The following is a 22,945-nucleotide window of genomic DNA, read 5'->3' on the forward strand; positions in this document are numbered from 1 at the left end:
TGCCAAGACGAGTAGTAGGAAGGAGTAGCCATGGCAAGAAAGAAATTTGACATTGCTTAAGAAATTAACATATAATATAATATTCCTTTAAAATAATATCTTTAAATGAAAGTGTCTTTTAAAAATCACAGCCAAAAATAAAAAGAAAAAGAAAAAACAGGAGAGATTATCTCTTATCTTACAAAATTGATCAAATCGTAAAACACAAATAAAAAATAATATTCCTTTAAAATAAAATCATCCAATACTATGTTTATGTTAAAAGGTTTTATATTATGCTTTATAACAAAATACCCATCAAATTAAAGGTTATGAATTAATGTAATTTTTTAAATATCAATATTTAACATATTTTTTTTATGGATGAAAATTTCACTTGATCTCGCAAATGCACACACTCAACTCCTTACCACTCATTGCAAGAAGTCCATCATATATGCTCTACTTGAAAATACAAATAACTAAAACCTAAATAGAAACTTAAATAGGGATGGTAATCTTTAATATCCTTTGACAAATTTTTTAGTTTATTTAAGAACATATATATATATATATATAGAGAGAGAGAGAGAGAGAGAGAGAGAGAGTTAAATTGTTTTTATAATTGAACACGTATAGATGATTAAAATAGAAATCCCCAATCAAGAAGGCGTAAAATGCTTGGAACGAATTCTAAATTCTAACTGGGATGAGGATTAAATTCTAATCAGTTGAATAAAATCGCTGTCTTAAACTGTTTAATTTTTTATTTGTCTCTGCTAACGAGCATCCAGATATGATCTCTCACGCTGCTCTAATCAGTTCAACTAGTAAAATGATGGAAACAGTTGGTGACAAGCATTTTGGGGAAAGGCAGAGATCCAATGGTGAACATCATTAGATAACTGGTCATGTGGCGGTGCAATGCAAGGCACACGAAGAAACTGGTTGAGAGGTTAAAAAGGAATTGAGATAGTGGAATTTACAGCCAAGACGCAATTTGGACAACTCACCAAACACAGCACAATATATAGCATTCTTAAAGATGATGACTTTCTCTGAATGGTACATTTCAAGAAAGATTCGCAAATAAATTTTCAGACCCAACATTATTTGCTAGCCAACTCCGAATGAAGCCAGCAGCAGCAGGCGGGCCGGGCAGAACAACCAAGTGGCCTGGAATCAAAGACCTTGAGAGATACTAGATATTTGAAGCACTCAAGGCCATCACCTTGCACTGTTCATTCATGGCCAAGAGTTGGGCCTCTTTTTTGTCCAGTAGAGCAGTCAACCTCACATTCTCTTCCATCAGTTTCTGGACTTCAGATTCTTTCTGCATTTTCTCACTCTCTAATTGCGTTGTCTTTGCAACTAACCTGTTTCCCAACAAATGCAAATTGTTGATCATAAAGCTGGAGTTGGTGTGAATAGTATCAACATTATAGCAGAGGAAATAAGAGGCAGGCGATTTCATTGCTAATCTATTCCTCATGATATAAATAGTACAGATAGGAGAACTAAAACTCCCGTGTTCATCCTTTAACTGCTGCTGTAAATGGACCAACCTAATCTGAATGCTGTTCTTGTCAAGCTTGGCTTGGTTTGGAGTAGCCTTAAGTCCGCTTGAACAAGATTTAAGCCCTGCTCTAATCCCTTCAAGCAAAAGTTTTTCCTTGATTATGGGTTCCCCATGAAGCTAATTAAGTTTACCAACGGCCAAATCAAGAATATATTGCCCCACCCAATGGCCGTTCAATGGGATATCACACACACCCTTCCCACACCCCCACCATTTTTCCATCAACACCTACAATGAAAGTGGGACCAAGATCCTGATCTTTATTATGACTAGCAAGACAATTACTATCAATTCTCGAGTTAATGAATTGAGAACACCCCTAAATTGTCTAAACTGAATAATTCATACTTTTAAAGTGATTCAAACTGAAGAATACAGTACCCTTAAATTCAGTAACAGAAAAGTGACTGCTAGTTCACACTACTTTTCAAACTTAATTTTCTCTTCAAATCCATGTCAGCTTCAGTCCGCCTCATTGTTGTTGTATATCTAAGGCAAATTATCCGAGCTTAGTTGCTTAATAGATTAAGTCACTTACTGCATGGGCATGTCACCTAAAACAAAAGCAATCAAATCCAGCCAGTCATGCTCAAACTATATTTTGTTACAGAAACCAGCTCAAGATTAAGACTTAAAATGCACTCTTTTTTTCTTGGATAAAATACATAATAAACCTTTGAAATTTGCTACAAAAACAGGGAGTACTCCTCACGTTTCAAAAATTACACTGACTACCCCTTCCATAATTTGTATCACATTTCTCTATCATTAGATAACCGTAAATAAGATAAGCAAAAAAAAATGTCAACATTAGCAAAAGAATTCATGGATTACCCAAAATGCCCCAATACACACAAACACACACAAATCTCTCTACATATTTCAATGTGCCAGCCCTGTGTGAGTGGTTTGTGGGCTATTGTGTGCCTGGTGAGTTTTAAACTGCACACCCAAAGGGTAGTGGCTGCAGGTTCTTATTGACACAAAAAAAGGGCAAGGTATTTAAAGAAATAATTTTACTTTCATACCTACACTGATTCTCAGACGTCCAAAATGCAGAGAAAGGGAACAGGAAAAATATTTTCCTGTCTTACTATCTGAATGAAATCCTAATAAATTCATTAATTGCATAATCATTAATCAGAACAGCAACAGCTTCTTTGAAACTATATCAGTAGTCCATGCCTGTGAACAGGTGCATCTTCAAAGTATTTTTCTTTCCCAATATCTTTCAATTGGAGCTCATTTGCTCATAAAATGTATGGAAAGGAGTTATGGGAATTTAAATCACAGGAGAAACAAGGAGCAGTGATACTAAAATTGAGATTATGAAAAATGCTTTATGTCTATCGAAACAACAAACAAGAAAGAAGTGAATTGGCTTTTCTTCTATCAGATAGGAAGATATTAATGCAATGATAGCAAATAGAAAAGTAAATATGCAGAAAAAGAAACATAAGCAAAAAGACGAGGCGCATATATGGATAAAACCAATTAGGACAAGGATAGGGAAGGACGAACAGACATGAGCTAAATTGTTACATGAACTAAGCTATACTAGGCACAATTATCTAAGCATCCAGCTCACTTAATCCCAATTTTCGAGATTGACGCATGGTTAAATAAATTCATGTTTGTAATTTTTTTCCACCATTTCTTAGAAATAACTTGGTTCTATGTCAGACCTCTAAGAAGTTAAGTTTTTCACTTTGAAACAATGACAATTAATAAAAGTAACTGATGAAAAACATGGTTGCCATGTGAACAAGATGCGTGTGTAATACATCCCACCTTTAGATAATTACTTGAAAGACAAATACACAGAAGGAAGCAGATAGAAGAAACAATGGATTTAACAATAAAGCAAGGAAATGCAGAGTATATAGGAAATAATATCAGCATAGAAATCAACTATAACCTTTGAACAATATGTGATTGGGATAGTAAAGAGAAGGCCTAAGAAATTATTTTCATTGATAAAATGGTAAAAAAATATGCATACTGACCGCTCAAAGAGCCTCTCAATTGTTTGAAACTGCTTCTCTGATGACAGAAGTGTTTCTCTAACACTGATAAGACTACTGACGTAAGATTTCAAGGATTCAAAATCTTGCTTCACGCGACTAAGCTCCTGTTCATTTTCTGCTGCTCGTTGCCTCTGCCTAGATGTTTCTTCAACCAAATCTTCAACTCTTTGTCGCATCTCATTTAAAATACAATTTGTGCCAAGTGCAAACCTTTCCATTTCCTCCAATTTCACAGACATGCTCTCTATTTGGAGTGCCTTCTTTTTTATCTCCTCCAGTCCTAATGTCACCTTCTCTTTCTCAATGGCAGTTTCCGATTCTGCCATGATAACCCTCTTGACAAGTGTTTCCATCACATCAGTGACCATTTGCACACTCTTTAGTACTTCACCAATATAAACTCCATCTTGTTCATCAAGAGAGCCACGCTGAATAATAATATTTATCCATTCCTCCTCATCTGAGCTTTCAAAGGAAGAAAGATCTATGTTTCTAGACCAACCAGATACTGGAACACCATTTCTGTCAACAAGCCCCACTCCATCCAATTGCTTAATGCCACATGATGTATGAGCTAAATGAGGAACAGACATGATTCTTGCCTTTGATTTCAGATATGTCAAGAGTGTTGCTGTAGTTTTGACTCTTCGCCAAAGAACTTCCAACTCCTTTCTTGTGCCTTCCTCAGACTCCAGTATTGAAGTCTTTACCTCCATCAGTTTTGCTTGCAGAAAATCCACCTGGGATTGGCTTTTTCCCATGTCCTCCTTCCAAATTGTTTGGGTTTGGCTTAGTTGAGACTTCAAAGCTGATAAATCAATATCTTCCTCAGATGCCATCACCTTCCAAATTGTATACAACTGTCTGTCAGAACTTAATAACCTACGATGTGCAGAAACTGGTAATCAACAGTTGACTAGTGCATGAAGATGCAGACAAGGATTAATCATGCCAAATGTTTTGAAAATGGTCTTCATGAAAGAACACATTTTGAAACTCCACAGTTCCCTAATTTCCACGAGGTATTGTCTAGGAAGATTCAATCAATAAAGAAGCAAATAATTCTTGTTAATGATGTTTAATGATATTTATTGGGATGGCTTTTACATTTGTGCAACTTTGGATTCACTAAGTTGGAAAAACAGGGGAAAATCAGAATAAAAGTAGTTGGTCAAGACCAAAGCAACATCATCAAATGTAATCAGGGTCAAAACATTATACCAACTCTAGTAACTGCATTGCAGGGTAATAAAACCTTCTGGAAGTGCTAGTAAACTTGCCCACATCTCCTAAAAAATATCACAGGAATAAACTTGTCATCATTTTTTCCACAAAACCATGGAGACTGTTTTAGGAGTGGGAACATTGGATTCTCTAAATTGGAAATGTCTGGAGAAACTAGGACAAAAGTAGTTGCTTAAGTCTAAAAAAGAGCATCAACAGAATCAAGATCAAAAGTATACAGGGCAAAGGCAGGGTAACAGTCATTGGTTAAGACTAAAAAAAAGAGTATTAAACAGAATCAGGGTAAAAAGTAGACAAACATTATATCAACTCTAGTAGAATTATTATGGGTTGAATCGGTTCAGATTCAAGCTAAAACCATTACCAACTGCTATTAATCTGTTCTGAAATTTTCAACCCAAGACTGAACCACAGCCCTTAAGGGCCTGTTCTCTTTGTTATTTTCAAGTTGTTTTCAGTTTTCAATTTCTCAAAATAGTGAAAATGTGTTTACTTTCATGTTTTCAAAAGTACATTTTCGAAAACAATGAAAAATTTTGTAATGAAAACTCAAAACAACAAAAAATTGTTTTGAGTGTTTTCAACCAAAACATACTGAAAAATCCCAAAACGCAGAAAATGGACAGCCTCTCTCTCTCTCTGCACTCATTGCCTACTCCACCATCTCCTCGTCCTCTCCATTCTCCAGGCAGCCAGCCACCACCATCAACGGCCAAGGCCTTTCTGTCAACAAGGAAGTAGCTTATTCTTGGACAAGATTGGGCTGACAGTGATTGGGTTTGATTGACAATGTATTGGCAGTGTGTGATTGACAGTTAATGATTGATATTGGTTTCCTAAATCAAGAATATATTCTCTAGAAGATAGATTGCTGTATATTTGTTGTATCCTAAGTTTCCTAATCAGTTTTGGAAACTTTCCTATTTCTGTTCCTTAGAAACTTCCTAATATGGTAGGACGTCTTGTATATATTTTCATCTAACCCTTCAAGGGAAGAATAAGATTGATAGCCATTCTTTATGTCATTCTTGACATGGTATCAAACCCTTAAGATCATAGGCACTGTTTTTTCCAATTTCTTCGTGGCCTTCATCAATTCTTTTTTTTTTTTTTTAGACCTTATGTCTAATACTCTAAACCCGATACTAGACTCGGCCGATTCCAGCAATACAACGGAAATACCGTTTGCTGGAACCAATAGTGGAGGATTAGGGAGAGAGTGACAAAATCTTCAAGCAGCTTACTGGTCGAATGGTAAGAATTACTTGGAAGTGATCTCAACTAATCCACACATTCCTAAAGGGAAAAGGGAGGTTGAGCCACTTATTAGGAACGAGTCCTCAGGAGGGAGATCCAGCGTTTGCAGCATGGGATGAGGAGGATTCCTTGGTAATATCCTGGTTATGGAACTCCATGGTTCCAGAAATCAGTGATACGGTAATGTTCTTGACAACAACCAAGGACATTTGGGAGGCAATCAAGCTTACCTACTCCAAAGTTCGTGGTGTAGCACAAATTTACGAGATATGGACCAAAGTGGCAAGCACAAAACAAGGTGTAAGGACCATTACAGAATATGCTAATCTGTTGCAGACCCTATGGCAGAAGTTAGATCATTACCAATGCTTGAAGATGAAGTGCAGTGAGGATGTTGCCTTGCATAAAAGATTTGTGGAGAAGGAAAGGACGGATGACTTCCTAGTTGGTCTCAATATCAATTTTGATGCGGTAAGGGTACAAATCCTCGGTAAGGAGGATTTACCTTCTTTAAATGAAGTTATTTTCATAGTGCGTGCTGAAGAGAGTAGAATGGGAGTTATGTTAGAAACTTCCCCAGCTCTACTTAGGTGTCCATGAAAACACAAAATTAGAGCGAAGGTTCTAGAGAAGAAAAGAAAGTCATGGATAGAGACTCTTTATGGTGAACCTATCGTAAGAAGCCTAGGCACACCATAGAGAAACGCTGGAAGCTCCACAGGAGACCACCCAAGGGAGGACCATCAAGAAGCCAAGGGCAAGGTTAGGTGTACATGGCTAGCAGCCATCATCTCCCTGAACAGAAGGATTCAGAACCAGGAGAGGCACTGGAACTGAACAAGGCTGAGATCGAAAGGTTGAGGAATTTCTTGGGATCACTTGACAAGAAGGCTAAGAAAGGTACCTACTCTCTTGCTCTCACAGGTACTTCTTTCCCTTCTTTTTCCCTATATGCTTCAGAAATAGTTCACCAAAACTCTTGGATCCTAGACTCTAAAGCCTCTGATCACATGACTCATTTTTCCCAATTGTTCATTACCATAGCCCTTGTTCTAGCTCCAAAAAGATCACCATGGCAGATGGTTCTTTCACTTCTTTGACCACGGTCGCTGGCCAAGGAGATGTTCTCCTTAATGAACATCTCACCCTAAAGAATGTCTTTCATGTCCCTAAATTATTTACCAACCTCATCTCTATTCAAAAACTCATTTTGGACACTAATTGCAGTGTTGTTTTTCATTCAAATCTATGTGAGATACAGGAACAGGGCATGAAGAGAATGATTGGGCTTGCTAGGGCCAGGGCTAGACTTTACTACCTTGAAGAGTCATCGAGTGAACAAGAAAAAATGGAGAAATTTCCTCTAATGTCATGCATGGCTCAGTCTAACGAAGACCAGTTGTGGCTACACCATTACCGGCTTGGCCATCCTTCCTTTCAAACTCTCAAGGTGATGTTTCCAGATTTATCTAAAGGTTTAGGTACTAAGAATTTCCATTGTTCTGTATGTGAGTTTACTAAACACAAGAAGGTGTCTTTTCCTCCATCTAATAAAAAATCTGTTCTACCTTTCTCCTTAATCCACATCGATGTTTGGGGTCCATCAAGTGTTCCCAATATTTATGAGGCACAATGGTTTATTATTTTTGTGGATGATTGCACAAAGGTGGTATGGTTATATCTGTTGAAAACAAAATCTGAGGTAGGCAAAGTATTCCCTATATTCTACAATATGGTTAAGAACCAATTTGGGGTAGAAATAAAAAGGTTTAGGTTCGATAATGCCAAGGATTTTTTCAATCAAAATCTATTTGTTTTCTTTCAACAAAAAGGCATTATATGTGAGTCTTCTTGCCCTTACACTCCTCAATAGAATGGAGTGGTCGAGAGAAAAAATAGCATCTACTAGTTGTGATAAGAACTCTCTTATTCCACCATAATGTTCACAAACATTATTGGGGACACGCAGCTCTAACAACTACTTTTTCAATCAACAAATTATCCTCACAAACTCTTGAATCCCATAGTCCAATTCAAGTGTTAACCAAATACTTTCCCAATGTTCATATATCCAGCCACTAGAAACCCAAGATATTCGAGTGTGTGTCCTATGTTCATGTCCCAACTGTTAACAAAGGAAAATTGGATCCTCGAGCCATAAAGCGCATATTTATTGGACATTCCCCTGCTCAAAAAGGTTATCAGTGCTATCATCCACCCTCCAAGAAGTTCTTTGTGTCAGCTGATATAACTTTTGCATAAACTAATCCTTCCTTTAGCCATTCCAATTCTTAGGAACAGATCCCAGCTCCAGTCAAGGATCAATCCTTTATTTTTACTGACCCTAAGTTATCTTCCTCCACAATTCCCTCAACTACTTTGATGGACTCACTAGGTATGACATTAGAAGAATCTTCACCAAAAACTCCTCAACCACTGCAGGTGTACTCGAGAAGGAAAAGGCTACCCTGCACCTATGCAAGTCTCAGCATCTAAAGCAAGCCCTAATCCTGCTCCGAACAACACTGATAGATTAGACAGTCCTATAAATAAATCACCAGGTAATCCCTTTGATTATTCTTTAATACCTGACGATGAGCCTGTTGAACCTACTGAATCTACAACTGAGACAAACACCTCTAATAGTGATCTCGATTAGCCTACTGCACTTAGAAAAGGTACTAGAACCTGTACCAAACATCCCTTACATTTGTTCTTATCCTACTCCAAGTTGTCATCCCCACACAAAGCTTTTTTTACCAATCTTCATGTTATTCCTATCCCAAAAACTTTTTCTGAGGCAGTAGGGAATAAGAATTGGAAGAATGCTATGGAAGCTGAGATGGCAACCCTTAAAAAAAAACAAACATGGGAGCTTGTGCAATTACCTAAAGGGAAGAATCCAATAGGCTACAAATGGGTGTATACGGTGAAATATAAGTTTGATGGGTCCTTGGATAGATACAAAACCAAGTTAGTGGCTAAGGGGTGTACACAAGTATATTGGGTAGACTACCTCGATAGCTTTGCACCGGTTGCAAAGCTAAACACAATCAGGATTCTCCTATCTCTGGCAGCTAATCTAGGTTGGCCACTACAACAATATGATGTCAAAAATGCATTTCTGCATGGAGAATTGGAAGAGGAAGTTTACATGGAAGTACCACTAGGTTATGGTCCAACAACTAAGGAAAAGATGGCATGCAAACTGAAAAAAGACCTCTATAGATTGAAACAATCCCCAAGGGCCTGGTTTGGTCGGTTTACAAATGAGATGCTTGGCATGGGATATAAGCAAAGCCAAGGAGATCACACTCTTTTTATTCGACACTCGGCCACAGGGGGGGTCATCGTTCTTATAGTATACATGGATGACATCGTGGTCACTAGCAGTGATAAAGAAGGCATGAGCAAGTTAAAGAAGTGCTTGCTAAGTGAATTTGAAATTAAGATTCGGGGAGGTTGAAATATTTTCTGGGCATAGAAGTGGCACATTCAAAAGAGGGAGTATTTATTTCTTAGCAAAAGTATATAGTAGATCTCCTAACCGAAACTGGAATGCTTAGTTGCAAGGCGATTGACACACCCATTGAACCAAATCACAAGTTGGGGGAAGCTCTAGAAGACAACATAATTGATAAAGAATCCTATCAAAGGTTGGTTGGGAAGTTAATCTATCTAGCTCATACTCAGCTAGACATTGCTTATGCAGTGGGAGTTGTAAGCCAATTCATGCACAACCCCAAGGAGGTTCACCTAAGGGCAATGTATAGGATCCTACATTACTTAAAGCGGACACTTGGAAAGGGTATTTTGTTCAAAAAGAGAGAGGCTATGTCACTTGAAACCTACACGGATACCAACTATGTAGGATCTCTTGTGGATAGGAGGTCCACATCAGGCTATTGTATCTTTTTAGGAGGAAATTTGATGACATGAGGAGCAAAAAGCAGTGTGTTGCGGCCCGATCTAGTGCAGAGGCTGAATTTAGGTCTATGGCACTAGGAATGTGTGAGTTATTGTGGCTGAAAATATTGTTGGAAGATCTCAAGATTGAGTGGACAATACCTATGAGACTTTATTGTGATAATAAATCAGCAATCAGCATTGCTTATAATCCAGATCGACATGATAGAACAAAACATGTTGAAGTGGATAGGCATTTCATTAAAAAAAAACTAGACAATGACTTAATTTGTACCCCTTATATCTCCTCGAGTAATCAATTGGCAGATGGGTTGACTAAAGGACTACCTACAGTTGGTTTTCACAGATTAATGAGCAAGATTGGAATGTATGATATCCACTCCCAATCTTAAGGGGGAGTGTCAACAAGGAAGTAGCTTATTCTTGGACAAAATTGGGCTCAGTGATTGGGTTTGATTGACAGTGTATTGGCAGTGTGTGATTGACAGTTAATGATTGATATTGGTTTCCTAAATCAATAATATATTCTCTAGAAGATAGATTGATGTATATTTGTTGTATCCTAAGTTTCCTAATCAGTTTTGGAAACTTTCCTATTTCTGTTGTATTTATGTTCCTTAGAAACTTCCTAATATGGTAGGAAATCATGTATATATTTTCATCTAACCCTTCAAGGGAAGAATAAGATTGATAACCATTCTATACGTCATTCTTGACACTTTCCAATCATCACATCTACATCACCATCGCCGCCCGATAACCACCATTGAGACCCAACCACCGCCTCCTTCGCCACTAAAAAAGACCATTGTGAAGCACCACAACAACTGCATCTTTGCCTTCTCTACAATTTTCAGCCAGTGCCTCTTCATCTTCTCTACCCTTTCTATCCAGATCAGCTCTCTCTGTTCAATCTAGCCGTTGGAATTTTTTTTTTTTTTGCATTTTATTTTTGTAATGAAAAAAAAAATATTGCAAGATTCACTAACTTCAAAATGTATATATTATTTAATAATATACTAGCATTAAACTATTATAATTTACTGAATAATCAAATTCATTAAATAAAATATCATAAAATAATTTTTTTCAAAATTCCAAAGTAAACGCGTTTTTCAGTTTTCTGTTTTGAGAAACAGTTTTTCAGAATGACAAAAAGAATATATTTTCAGCAATCTCAAAATAGACACTTAAAACACAAAATTGAAAATGAATTCAAAAGCCAAAACTGAAACACGAAGATAACACCACCTAAGGCTTTCAAAATGTTGCTCCAAATCTGTCCCCAGCTTGGGGCAACCACACATTACTAAATCTTGGTTATTGTAGTAGCCACACACAAGCACCACTCTCCTTCATGGATCCTTATAAAAACAAAATACCTCTCTGTCTTTGATGTGGGATAATTCACAATTGCAACTTACACATAGAACAAGTCTCATTTCTTCACCTTCATATCAACCTTCTCAAATGCAACTGTAAGTATGATAAATCAAGCAAGAAAAGCAAAGAACAGTAGATAAAAGGGCACACATTAACCAGCTCCTTGTATAACATTATTTGATCCAAATACAAGTTTCTGTATGAATTAATTTTGATGGTATGGGATAAAATAATTGTGCACAAATGCATATGGTCAGAAATGAATTCAAATACAAGAGCACAAAAACAGATCCATAAATGACCCAGAACAGAATAGAGACAGGTTCTGTATATAAACCTTGTGATCATGGTGGAATCAAGCAGCCAAGAATTGGTGACTGGGGAAGATCAAAATTTTGTAATCTTAGCTGTTTAGTGTGTCTCACAATTTTGTCTCTTTTTTTCTGATTTCCACATCAAAGTAGAAAAGCATTTGTTTGCCCTATATATAATCATCTGCTGTCCATAAACCTTTTATCATGGAGGAAAATGCCAAGAAATGATGGGTGAGAAAATCAACTTCGTACCCTTAGCTATTTGGCATTTCTCTCAATTTTGTATCTTTTTGTTTTCCTCATTCCAGCATCAAAGAAGAAATACATTTATTTGACCTATATATAACCTATGACAACTGGAGCACTTGACGACTGAAGCAAGGCAATAAATATGTATAATTTTAGGTCTGTGTTGTGCTTGGTGTCACGGTTCAGGCTAGTTAAATTTTATTTTTATTTCTACAAAATTGTATTAATTAGTTATTTACAGATTAAAAATAGTTGTGTAGTATTTAGGAGCAGTTATTGGTAGTGGAGGAGTGGTAACTACCACAAATAACTGTTGGTCAGCTTCATATATAAAGCTGTAACCTCTTGGTTGATTTTATGTTTTTTGTATGAATTAAAAGATATTCCCTTCTATCTGAGATTCTCTCTCTCTCTCTCTCTCTCTCTCTCTCTTTTCCAGTCTAATCCTCCATCTCTCTCTCTGTTATTCTCCCTTATTCTATCTGATTCTTCCCCATTTCTCTCTATTTCTCCTATTCTCCCGATTCTATCTTCAAGATAATTACAAGTCAAGCCGGGTTATTGACAAATTGGTATTAGAGCACCGATTCTTAGCTAGATCTAGGCATTTTCACTCAATAATTTGCAGGCAAGCAAGACAAGCTGGTTCTTGGAAGCAGTTCAAAGGCAGTAACCGAAATTTAGAGGCAGTTACGTTGGTTGTTCAGGCTGAAGTTGGAAGAAATCAATTGAGGTAATGGCGGAGGGAACCCGCACGAAGAAGATAGAGACAAGGTTGGAGGCTATGGAGATGGGTTTGTGGCAGACTCGGGAAGAGTTGGGTCGCTTCCGGGAGGAGAACACAACCACCAATGCTGCCACCAGAGAGGTTGTGCAATAACTGGAGAAGGAAGTAGCTAACATGGGCCACAAATTGGATAAGATCCTGAGGATGTTTTCCAAGTTGCCCCAGGCCAGCCTATCGAAAGATTTTCCTCCAAGAGTCATATCAGAACCAATCTTTACATGAGCAGGCACTCTTCCTCATGCTTCCACGTCACAAGAAGATGAGGAACAACCGGTAACAGACCTAGCATTCCAGGCAAGGGGATCCCACCCAAATCACCAACACACACCTCTACCTAGATTGGAAATTCCCATATTTGAAGATGTTAGACCCAGGTGGTGGGTTAGGAGGTGTGAGAGGTTTTCCCAATATTATAATGTGGCCAAAACTTAGAAGATTAACCTTGCAGTAGCTTACTTCAATGAAATGGCTGATGCATAGTTCCAAGGGTGGGAGCAAGGTGAGGGTGGAGGCAAACTGGACCAAATTTGTGGAAGACCTCTGTGATAGGTTTGGGGAGAAATCTATGGCCGATACAATTGAGGATTCAATAAGTTGAAACATGAAGGATCGGTATTAGACCGCCAAATATGTTTTGAGGAGTTGAGGTCCTTAATGTTGAATGCACGCACAACCAACCTTGACTGATATTTTGTTTCCAACTTTACGAGCAGTTTAAAAGATGAACTGAGGCCCACAGTTAAAATGATGCAGCCTACAACTGTTAAAAAGGTTGCCAAGAAGGCAAGATTACAAGAAATGGCCTTGGAAGCAATCTTTAAAAGGCACCACATCCTAGCAGAAATTGAACCTTCAACAAATCAACAGTTAGAAGGAAATCTAGGGACTGCAACATCAGGATGGAATCCTAGGGTTAATACTTCAGCAAAATCCCTGGCCATGGATCAGAGGAGGCAACAAGGGTTGTGCTACAGGTGTGGAGAGCAATGCAGTCCAGGCCACCAATGCAAAAGGCAAATGTCGAATATGGAAGGATTGGATGAAGGTGAAGAAGGGAGAGATGTTGCAGGGATTGGCTGACGCAGTGGGCTGGACGATGAGTTATTGGGGACAAGAAATCTTTAAGGGGGAGGGAATGTCACGATTTAGGCTAGTTACATTTTATTTTTATTTCTACAAAATTGTATTAGTTAGTTATTTACATATTAGAGAGAGTTTTGTAGTGTTTAGGAACAGTTATTGGTAGTGGGAGAGTGGTAGCTACCACAAATAATTGCTGGTCAGTTTCCTATATAAAGCTATAACCTCTTGGCTGATTTTATGTTTTTTGTATGAATTAAAAGCTATTCCCTTCTACCTGAGATTCTCTCTCTCTCCGTCTTTCTTTTCCTGTCTAATCCTCCATCTCTCTCTGTTATTCTCCCTTATTCTGTCTGATTCTTCCATTTCTCTCTATTTCTCCTATTCTCCCAATTCTATCTTCAAGATAACCACAAGTCAAGCTCGGGTGCTTGACACTTGGTTTCTAGTCCGGAACTGAGAATGAGCTTCTAATCCAGTAATCAAACCAAAGCAGCCAGTTCTTAAAATAGGGACTGACAACCCATCTAGATTGAAATAAGGTCAATCAGGTCCAGTTCGCAGGTTCACAGGTTCTTCAGGAAACCCCTAGACTCTAGTGAATGCATGTCAAAGTAATAAAAACTATTATAGATGTTACTGATCTTGAAGGCATCTCCCGCAAAATCATAGGATATTTTGCAGACATCACTGTAGAAACACTTCTACATGCCACCAGGTGAAAACCCTAAACCTGCTACTGGATTATTAGATTTAGAGCCAGGCTGAGGCACAGGCACAACTGTCTCCCTTCAGTAAAGTGTAATGCCTAATTTAATAGTGCTTGAATACCATAATTTAATTAAGTCATTCAAATGAGTTCAAGTTCATTTGCATAGGACTTGGCGGCATGCAACCCATTTTGGAGGTGCAAACAAGCTTGATGATAATACTTTAGGAATTGCCCAAATGTAGCTCTTTTGTGGGATTAAGACTTGATATGTTGTTGTAGCTCTTTTGTGGCCCAATAATGGCATTTACCCAATAAGATTTCCCAAGTGCTCCCTCTGGGCCCTTGTTTGGGAGAGATTTAATAAGGGAAAATGGAAATGAATGGAATGGAAAAATATTTTCCTATTGTTTGGGAGAGTAGGGGATGGAAAGTAATAGAAAAGGCTTCTTATTTGGGAAAGCAATGGAAATGGGTGAACTGAAAGATATTAAACAACAAATGACCATTATGCCATTTTAATGAAAAGAGAGTATGATTAAGTCAAGGGCAAATTTGAATATTTGAAAAACTATTAAGGTTAATTTCATCAAAACACACAAGTTTTCCATCCATACTCCCCAAATTGAGGGAGAAAAAAAGAGTAGGGCTTTAGAGTTTTTTTCCATCCATTTCCATTCTATTACTATCGTTTTTCCCAAACAAGAGAACTTCTTCCATCCATTTCCATTGTATCCCCCTCCTCCAAATGCACTGTTATAGTTATTACATCTTTCCTCCATAATCTCCAGCCAAACATCAACATTAGAAAACCTTATCTCCCTCCTGCCATGGCATCCAACAAGACACTAATAACATTCCCCCTAAAATAGATTGATTCCCTAGAAATCACTGAGACATTATTTAATCTTCACAATGGGTACAGTTGAAACCCAAGCATGAAAAGAGGCAATCAAAGTAACCAACAATTGAACCCTGTCAATCATGGATGAAATTTTGAAATATAGTTTGTTGCATAGGATGGACTGGAAAAAAGGAATTATCTATATTGGAAGAGTTCTATTATACTACATAAGCATGCACAGTTGTTGCTTAAAAATACATCTTCATGTTACTAACAACAATAATAATAAAACAAAACCATACAAAATTACATACTCAATTTTAGTATATTTTGGTATTTCAAAGCAAAATTGATAACATATAGGTGAAGGAAAAATAATTAATTCATGTTTCTATCTTGTGGGTTGGGATCAATTGAGAGGTTGAGAGTAAGGCTGGGGATAGCTTTGTAATCTCAGGGGATCCAGTTAACTTTCAGGGTATATGGTCTGAGTGTGGATTCGGGTACCCTTTGTAATAATCCTAATGTTTTTCTCAAGATAGTGGATTGGAAGGAGGCAGCCTCAGTCTGGATGTAGGTACCATATTTTAGGACTGAACCAGGATAAATCTCTTGTTCATACTGTTTTTCTTTATTCTTGTTTGTTCGCTATATCGTTTGGGTTCTTGTAAGTGTGGCGTATTCTTTCTGTGAGTCATTCGGTTGTGAGAAACTTGGGGATTGCTGTGTTCTACTCTAACAGTCTATAATCAAGCAACTAAACTTTAACAGCTAAAAGCATTAAGGAAAACAAACCCAAAAAGTAATACCATGCAAGTGGGTGGTAGCACAAATCCATGAACATTTGGAGGTAGATGCCATATGAAGCATGCATGCATAGTGCCACATATACCCATGAATAATATACTCACATTCAGATCGAGGTCAATGATCTTGAGAATTGCAAATAACTGCATGACACAGGGGAGACAGCAGCGGAACAAAACCTAAACTCAACCCCACATGACCTTCAGCATAAAACTACACACTACATAGACATGAAGCATGCGTTCACAGTGCCATACACACCCATAACAGATGCTCTAACATTCATAGATATGAAGGCCAATATCTCAAATTCTCAATAACAGCAAGAAATCCCAATCGCAAAATAGTGATGCTCAGAAAAGGCCATGTTTCTGCCACGAAAAAATGAAGGAAACTATCCCACCCAAAAACAAGAAGTAGGAAAAAAGAGACAAGAAAAGAAAAGCTCAAAGCACTCACGCAAACTCGGGAAAGCCCAAACTACATAGGACATTGATAAAACCCTACTTTGTCCACGTCGTGGAAATGGTTCGATTTCAGTGATCCAAAACCAAAAACCATCCTCCTGATCCTGCGTTCTCGACCAAACCCTAAATCTTGAAGAGATGAATACTACATGAAACCCGTATTGCAGTAAGGAAACAAAACATATAATTATGCTAAAATGGGGAAAAATGCAAGCCAAAAACACAAGCACGCACGAATCAACAGCGTCAGATTGGCAATTGAAGACAGACAAATGAACTTTTCGTGGAAACCAAAACAAATTCTGATCCTAAGACGTGTTACCTTCTGATTTATGGAGAATTTGGGAGCTCCCGACGGGCTTTGACTCGAAGAGAGAGAGAGGGGAGAGAGAGAGAGACGGAGCAGCGAATGATAATTGTGTTTTAACACGCGCTCCGGAATCCGGAGAAATCAAAAGTTGCCAACACAAAGAAATTATTGCAAAGAATAAAGAAACGAGAGAGGGGGGGGGGGGGGGGGGGGAGGGGGGCGCTGGAATAATATTCCTTTGGTTGCTTTCCCCTCTCAACCTTCTTTTTTCAATCGGATTGCAATGTACCCCTTGGAATGTTTTTTATTAGAAAAAATTATATGCAATATTTTTAAATTTTAAGATAATTATGAAAATATTTTTAATATTTAAAAAATATAACAACTACTCTTAATATTTAATATTATGTTACAATTTATTTTTATCATATAATTAACTCTATTAAACATAAAAAATATCAAATTATATTTATATTACAATATTTTTTCCTCATTTCTCTTTTTTTTCTATTTCAAGATGAATTTCGAATCAAATCTAAGTTGATTGATATGGGATGGTCAGAGAATGATTGGAGATAGAGTCACAACGACAAGAGCAGCCTCTAATGACGGATTTATCTGAGGGGCGACTGACACCTACAAATATTCCGACACTCAAGTAAGTAAGAAAGTAGAGAAAAAACCATATATCAATAAGTCAGAGATCAAAAAATACCTTAACTTTGAGAAGAGTTGGCTAATATAGGAGGAGGATGAGGTATTCTCCTACATGTATGCGTCGTGTGTCTACAGGTGATGAGATTGATTATCTGACACTGGTGAAGGTTCATAGGTGATAACATGGTGATAACAAGACTTTCATTAATATTGATGGGATCCGTCATCAATAAGGATGGAATCTGAGGTGGCCGCACAGATACCCAATGGAGATTCTATAATAATGCTGTGGTAGGCTGGCGCTGGGTCAAGATTGAGTTTAGAAGGAAGACCAAGATTGAGTCTAAAAAGAGAGTCGATATTCGACCTTAAAAAAAAGGTTAAGATTGGGCCTATACAATCCAATCTCTTTTATCATCACACTCATATTTAAACTTGCTATTTATTTTGAATTCAAATTCAAGTTCAAAATATCTATCAAGAAAAACCTTATTAATACAGATTAAATTTGGGTAGATTTATTTCTTATTTTTTATTTTTATTTTTTAAATTATATAAAAAATAATTAAATGATCATTTTATCTATTAATTTAATAGTATAAGATGTTATTGTTATTTTTTAAATTATATAAAAAATAATTATTAAAATTACGTTAAACATCAACAATAATTATTACAATTTTCTCCCTATACCTACTAATTTTATGCCAAAATAGTTGTTCCGTGGATCATTATGCCAAAATAGCAAACCAAGGTTGTCTTTCTAATTTTAGCAGCAACAATATCATGATAGGGTTGGGTTGGTCTAAGATAAAATAATATCCAGTGGTAAATTTGTTATTTAAAGAGCATATATAAATTAATGTAATCCCATAAAGGATTATGAGCAAACAATGGGGTAATTAATTAAAACTCTTGTGAGTATGAACATTCTTAACGTCGGTTACATCATTTTGTGGCTTGGGAGCACACCCAAGGTAAGCCTCTCATGCAACTTGTATAAACCATACTTTGTGCTGTAAGATGGTGCTCCAGGCAATCAATCATGTTGAAGATTCATGTTTCTACGTTGATTTTTTCTTAACAAAATTAACTATTTGCCAGGATCATTACGAGCAATACAATTATCATCTTACTGTACAAAAATGTGGCATGAACTTGAGCATCATGCAAAAGACAGGGATACTGGAGAAGTTGTGACCAGTCCAGAGAGGAGACCCACAATGAGAGCAGAGTTGTAAGTGGTAGCTTCACCTTGGATCGAGTTGTTCCTGTAATCAACATAAGTTTCATTCAAGTTTGGCCCTCCAACAAGAGCTCCAAATGCTGTATTTGGATTGGGATCGGCCGAGTAAAGCCATTTGAAGCCATCAGCGCACCCAGTTGTGGCGTTGACAGGAATTGAAGCCCCTCTGTGATGCACGAATTGAGGGTATTTTTCGCCGAACCCGACCAAGTAGCTCATCTCCATCGGATTGTTTCCCAGCACATAATCTGCCTGAAAACATGAATTTGCAATCATCCAAGTATAGTGGCATTGGAGATATCAGTAAGACAGAGACTAAGATTGTGCAGCTTCAGATAGTAGAGGTAGAAGAGCATGCCTGTGAAATGGCGAAATTCCGCAGGTCAGCTGGCTTGTATAGTTCCCCATTGCAGTAGAGAGTTGAAATCTGAGACTTGATCATATAATCACCGAAGAGGACTGCCAGAAATGCAGAGGCTACGGGATACTGCAACGCGTCCCAGGGGCTCACCCATATCAGTCCACCTGCATCAGAATTGGAGGTAAATTCACTAAAGAGTAAAGAAGACTTTTCAAGATACGTGGCATGATGCAATTCAAGATCGTTAATCTACTGGAGAGGTCGTGGGTATATTCTTGGTTCAGTGACACAAAGACACCACCTTCAGCTGGCACTTTTGGTTTTAAGGCATGATAGGAGAAGTTGATTGTTATGATCAAATAACATCAGAGAAGAGTATTACTATCTGTTCTTCGGGATGAGGATGTTGGTGAAACTGGCAGCAGCATGCACATCACTGCCTCGGCTGTTCTCCTGTACATCTGGAGGCCGACATTTTCTTCAGTTGAGATCCCTTCTGCACAGAAGAAACCTATTCTTGATAACAGAACCTGCTAAGAAAAAAAAGTTCATTTGTTCTTGGTGCTGTTTAAGAAAGTAATACAAATTTCATGATATTAACATTGGCATCGCCGAACCCGTACCTGGGCGCCAGCTAGTTTGTTATCCCAAGTAAACCAGGTCGGACTTCCCCAATTAGCAAATGCATTCCCATTTTGACCAGAAACATATCTAAGATAGGACTGATCTGCAGTTGCAAGATAAAGCCATGAAGCTGCCCATAAGAGTTCATCTCCATATCCTGTAGAATTGTAGTATGTCTGAACTTGAGGGATGCTGATGCTGTAAGAGGCTCTATAGGTATCAGCAAAAACAAACAATTGCTGGGCATGCTTAAGGAGCGATTTTGAGTAAGTGGAGTTGATTTTCTTGAAAACCAGAGATGCAGATGCCATAGCTGCCGCAGTTTCAGCTGCAACTTCTGTGCCAGGATGTGTTGTGTTTATCTGTGTAAGCGGCCTCTCTTCTGCCATGAATTCAGGTCTTTCCCAACAATTGTGGTCTATTTCCGGATCACCCACCTTTTTCATAATCCACATACCAGCAGAAATAACGATTAAGAAGATCAAACTTCAATCCTAGGCTTTTGACAAATTTATGTATGGCTTAATGAAAATCTTGTTCAGGGAAAAGGAAAATTATTAAGCAAGGCCTGGAAAATTCTTCTGGAGTTCATATCAAGATTGATTCAGGTTTCAAAAGCAATCTAAATTTGTTGATATCAGAAACTAGAATGAAATTCTTTTTATATGAAGATTATGCTTCAATTTGAACGTGAATACAACCAAGGTTACCTTAGAAGCATATGAAAATAGGAGGTTCTAACGGGAATACAATCATTTTGAATGAAGACTCATCGTTTCTAACTTTGTTTATTTCTTCATCTTCTCAAACTCCATCAACAAGAAGTCAAGCTAAATCCTCTTAAGGATCGCATTAACCAGTAACTATGACATACCTAGAACATGTCAAAAGGCAAAAAATATTATAATTCAAGTTCAAAGACAGAGTTGTGAACCTGAATATAGAGTACATTATCAGAAGGGTGGGCATTGATAAGATAATCAGTGATCCACTTAAGCGAGTCTTGGGCGTGCTCCAACTCATTCATTGTTTTCATATGGTGTCCGTACTCAAGGATGGACCAAGACAAAATTGTGGCAGTGAAAGCCATGGGAAAACCAAACTTAATTGTATCCCCAGCATCATACAGCCCTTTAGATAGATCTAAATTTGCTTCACTTCCATCTTGCATGCCAGAATCGCCTCTCCAATGGATCCTGTTATTCACCAACTTGCCAGCTGCAACCACAAATTTAACATCTCAACATTTGGACATTTTAACAAACATAATGCCTACATTCAAAGTTGCATTCTTTATGCAAATTCCCTTCCTTCTTCTTCACATTTTTTCACTGTTCATCCACCTTCGCACTTAACTGCAACGGGGATGCCTATTTATAAAGTGACAGCTCTAATGGGATTGGGTCTTCTATCCCTATCTCCATCCCCTATTCACTATCAAATTGGGCTTTTGATTCTCTATCAAAACAGAATAGGAAGAGTTATCTAACACTTCTCCCCTAAATGTTTGATTTTCAAAAATAGAGAGTAGAGACTGGGAATGAGTTAATACATCTTTGGACTTCCAAGAACTGCAAAGCAATGCGAAGAGCTGCAGCATATTTGTCAACAGGGGCATGATTATCCCTCGAGCCTGAGCCTGAGCGTGAGCGATGTAAATTCCTCCAAAGAGTCAACAGGGATGCTGATACAACCAGAGCTGCAAACACTAATACAAGCAGCCACCAACACCAGCCCCGGCCCTTGGACTTTGGTTCAGGTTTCATATTTCCGCAAGACCACCCAAATCAATGTGGGTATTTACAAAAAAAAAAAAAAAACTATGTGGTTTGTAGTTTGGATCCGGTTACCCCTCCTGGACTATTTCTAATGCATCCGAGGCATGCGATGGGCCGATCCCTGAATTGTCTTCCATGGGATTGATATTTAGAGTTTTATGGTTTTTCTCAGTGATTTAGATTTTGATGGAGAACACGGCATTTACAGGGGGAAGATGAAGGTTTTGCCGGTGAAGATGCCGTTTGAGGAAGCTGGCAGCTTCCAAAATCGCAGAGGATAGAGGTGAAACGGGCGGACGGGGCTGTCGTTTGTTTGAAACCCAGATGGATGAACACAGAGGTTATTGTCTTCCTACGGTTTGATGATTGGCTTTTCCTTGTAATGATTAGCAACTAGAATACAAATATGATAATAGCAGCTGGCATTCTACGATGAACTCCATAGATTCTCCTAATTGAAATTATATGTATTTGGCAGAACTTGCAAAAGGGCCAGACCAATCCATGAGATTTAGCTGTGTAAAAAACTTTTCCTCTCTTAATATACTGAAAAGGATTGATTGAAAGTTCCTGATTTATTTTCTTTCAGTTTCCTCTCTTGATATACTGAAAAGGATTGATTGAAAGTTGCTGATTTATTCTCTTTCAGTTCCATTTTTTTTTTTCATTTTTGAGAAAGAGAGAGGGGTTTAAACCTTAACTGTAACGACACATTTTATTAGATATATATTATTCAGACTTTTTTTTTCCATAAAATATGGATAGGTTTCAGTTTGCTTTGTGACAAAACAATTAACAAGTAGTTCTCCAAATCCAAAATTAGATTAAGCTAATATTTTTAGCGAACCAATTCAAATACTTAATTTAAAAAATTATCTTAAAACATCTTAATAATAGAAAATAAGCATTAAAAAAATCATTTTGTATGAGAAGTAATAATATTTTCAAATATTTTATTATTCTTGATTCTGAAAATTGCCCATAAAAATATTTTGCATTAATGTATTGGTTACTCTAGACTTTAGCTATTTGTGTTTAAACCTATAGCGTCGCCTGCATGACTTCTTTTATTTTTACATGTTGATGATTTGCCCAAGCCCACTTATTTATCTCATGATTATTAGACCTAACAAAGCCTTTGTGCTACAATACTTAAGAGGGTCTTAGCCGGTTTATCTCTAATCATCGTTAGTTTCATTATACTGTCTTATTAAACAACTCCAGGAATTACTGGACCTTTTGAATGAGCAGGCTTTATCAACCCATATGGCTTGTCTTTGAATCGCAGACACCAGGACGTTAGTAAATCAAAAGA

The 22,945-nt window shown here is 37.5% G+C and overlaps 2 protein-coding genes across 2 annotated transcripts; both read right to left on the reverse strand.

Moving 5' to 3' along the window:
- Positions 1-891: 891 nt before the first annotated feature.
- LOC127804210 (uncharacterized) lies at positions 892-4,424 on the reverse strand. Its single transcript, XM_052341022.1, has 2 exons — positions 3,565-4,424; positions 892-1,355 (listed from the first exon to the last, which is right to left on the reverse strand). Exons 1-2 carry the CDS (start codon positions 4,422-4,424, stop codon positions 1,181-1,183), a joined length of 1,035 nt encoding a protein of 344 aa, XP_052196982.1. The 3' UTR covers positions 892-1,180.
- Positions 4,289-22,808, reverse strand: LOC127804208 (endoglucanase 10-like). Its single transcript, XM_052341019.1, has 7 exons — positions 21,405-22,808; positions 20,787-21,070; positions 19,852-20,289; positions 19,611-19,758; positions 19,226-19,392; positions 18,876-19,119; positions 4,289-4,427 (listed from the first exon to the last, which is right to left on the reverse strand). Exons 1-7 carry the CDS (start codon positions 21,616-21,618, stop codon positions 4,414-4,416), a joined length of 1,509 nt encoding a protein of 502 aa, XP_052196979.1. The 5' UTR covers positions 21,619-22,808; the 3' UTR covers positions 4,289-4,413.
- Between the last annotated feature and the right edge of the window lie 137 nt (positions 22,809-22,945).

The sequence above is a fragment of the Diospyros lotus genome, chromosome 6 (genome assembly GCF_014633365.1).
Source record: "Diospyros lotus cultivar Yz01 chromosome 6, ASM1463336v1, whole genome shotgun sequence".
In the NCBI taxonomy this organism is placed as follows: domain Eukaryota; kingdom Viridiplantae; phylum Streptophyta; class Magnoliopsida; order Ericales; family Ebenaceae; genus Diospyros; species Diospyros lotus.

Bases quoted from the DNA above. Each gene is read 5' to 3' on its own strand.
- LOC127804210 (XM_052341022.1), bottom strand. From the start codon at position 4,424: ATGGCATCTGAGGAAGATATTGATTTATCAGCTTTGAAGTCTCAACTA. The intron at 1,356-3,564 runs GTCAGTATGCAT...GTTGGGAAACAG, and splicing joins ATTGAGAGGCTCTTTGAGCG to GTTAGTTGCAAAGACAACGC.
- LOC127804208 (XM_052341019.1), bottom strand. From the start codon at position 21,618: ATGAAACCTGAACCAAAGTCCAAGGGCCGGGGCTGGTGTTGGTGGCTG. The intron at 21,071-21,404 runs GTATTAACTCAT...TTGTGGTTGCAG, and splicing joins GTTCTTGGAAGTCCAAAGAT to CTGGCAAGTTGGTGAATAAC. The intron at 19,120-19,225 runs GCATGCTCTTCT...TCATGTTTTCAG, and splicing joins GGAATTTCGCCATTTCACAG to GCAGATTATGTGCTGGGAAA.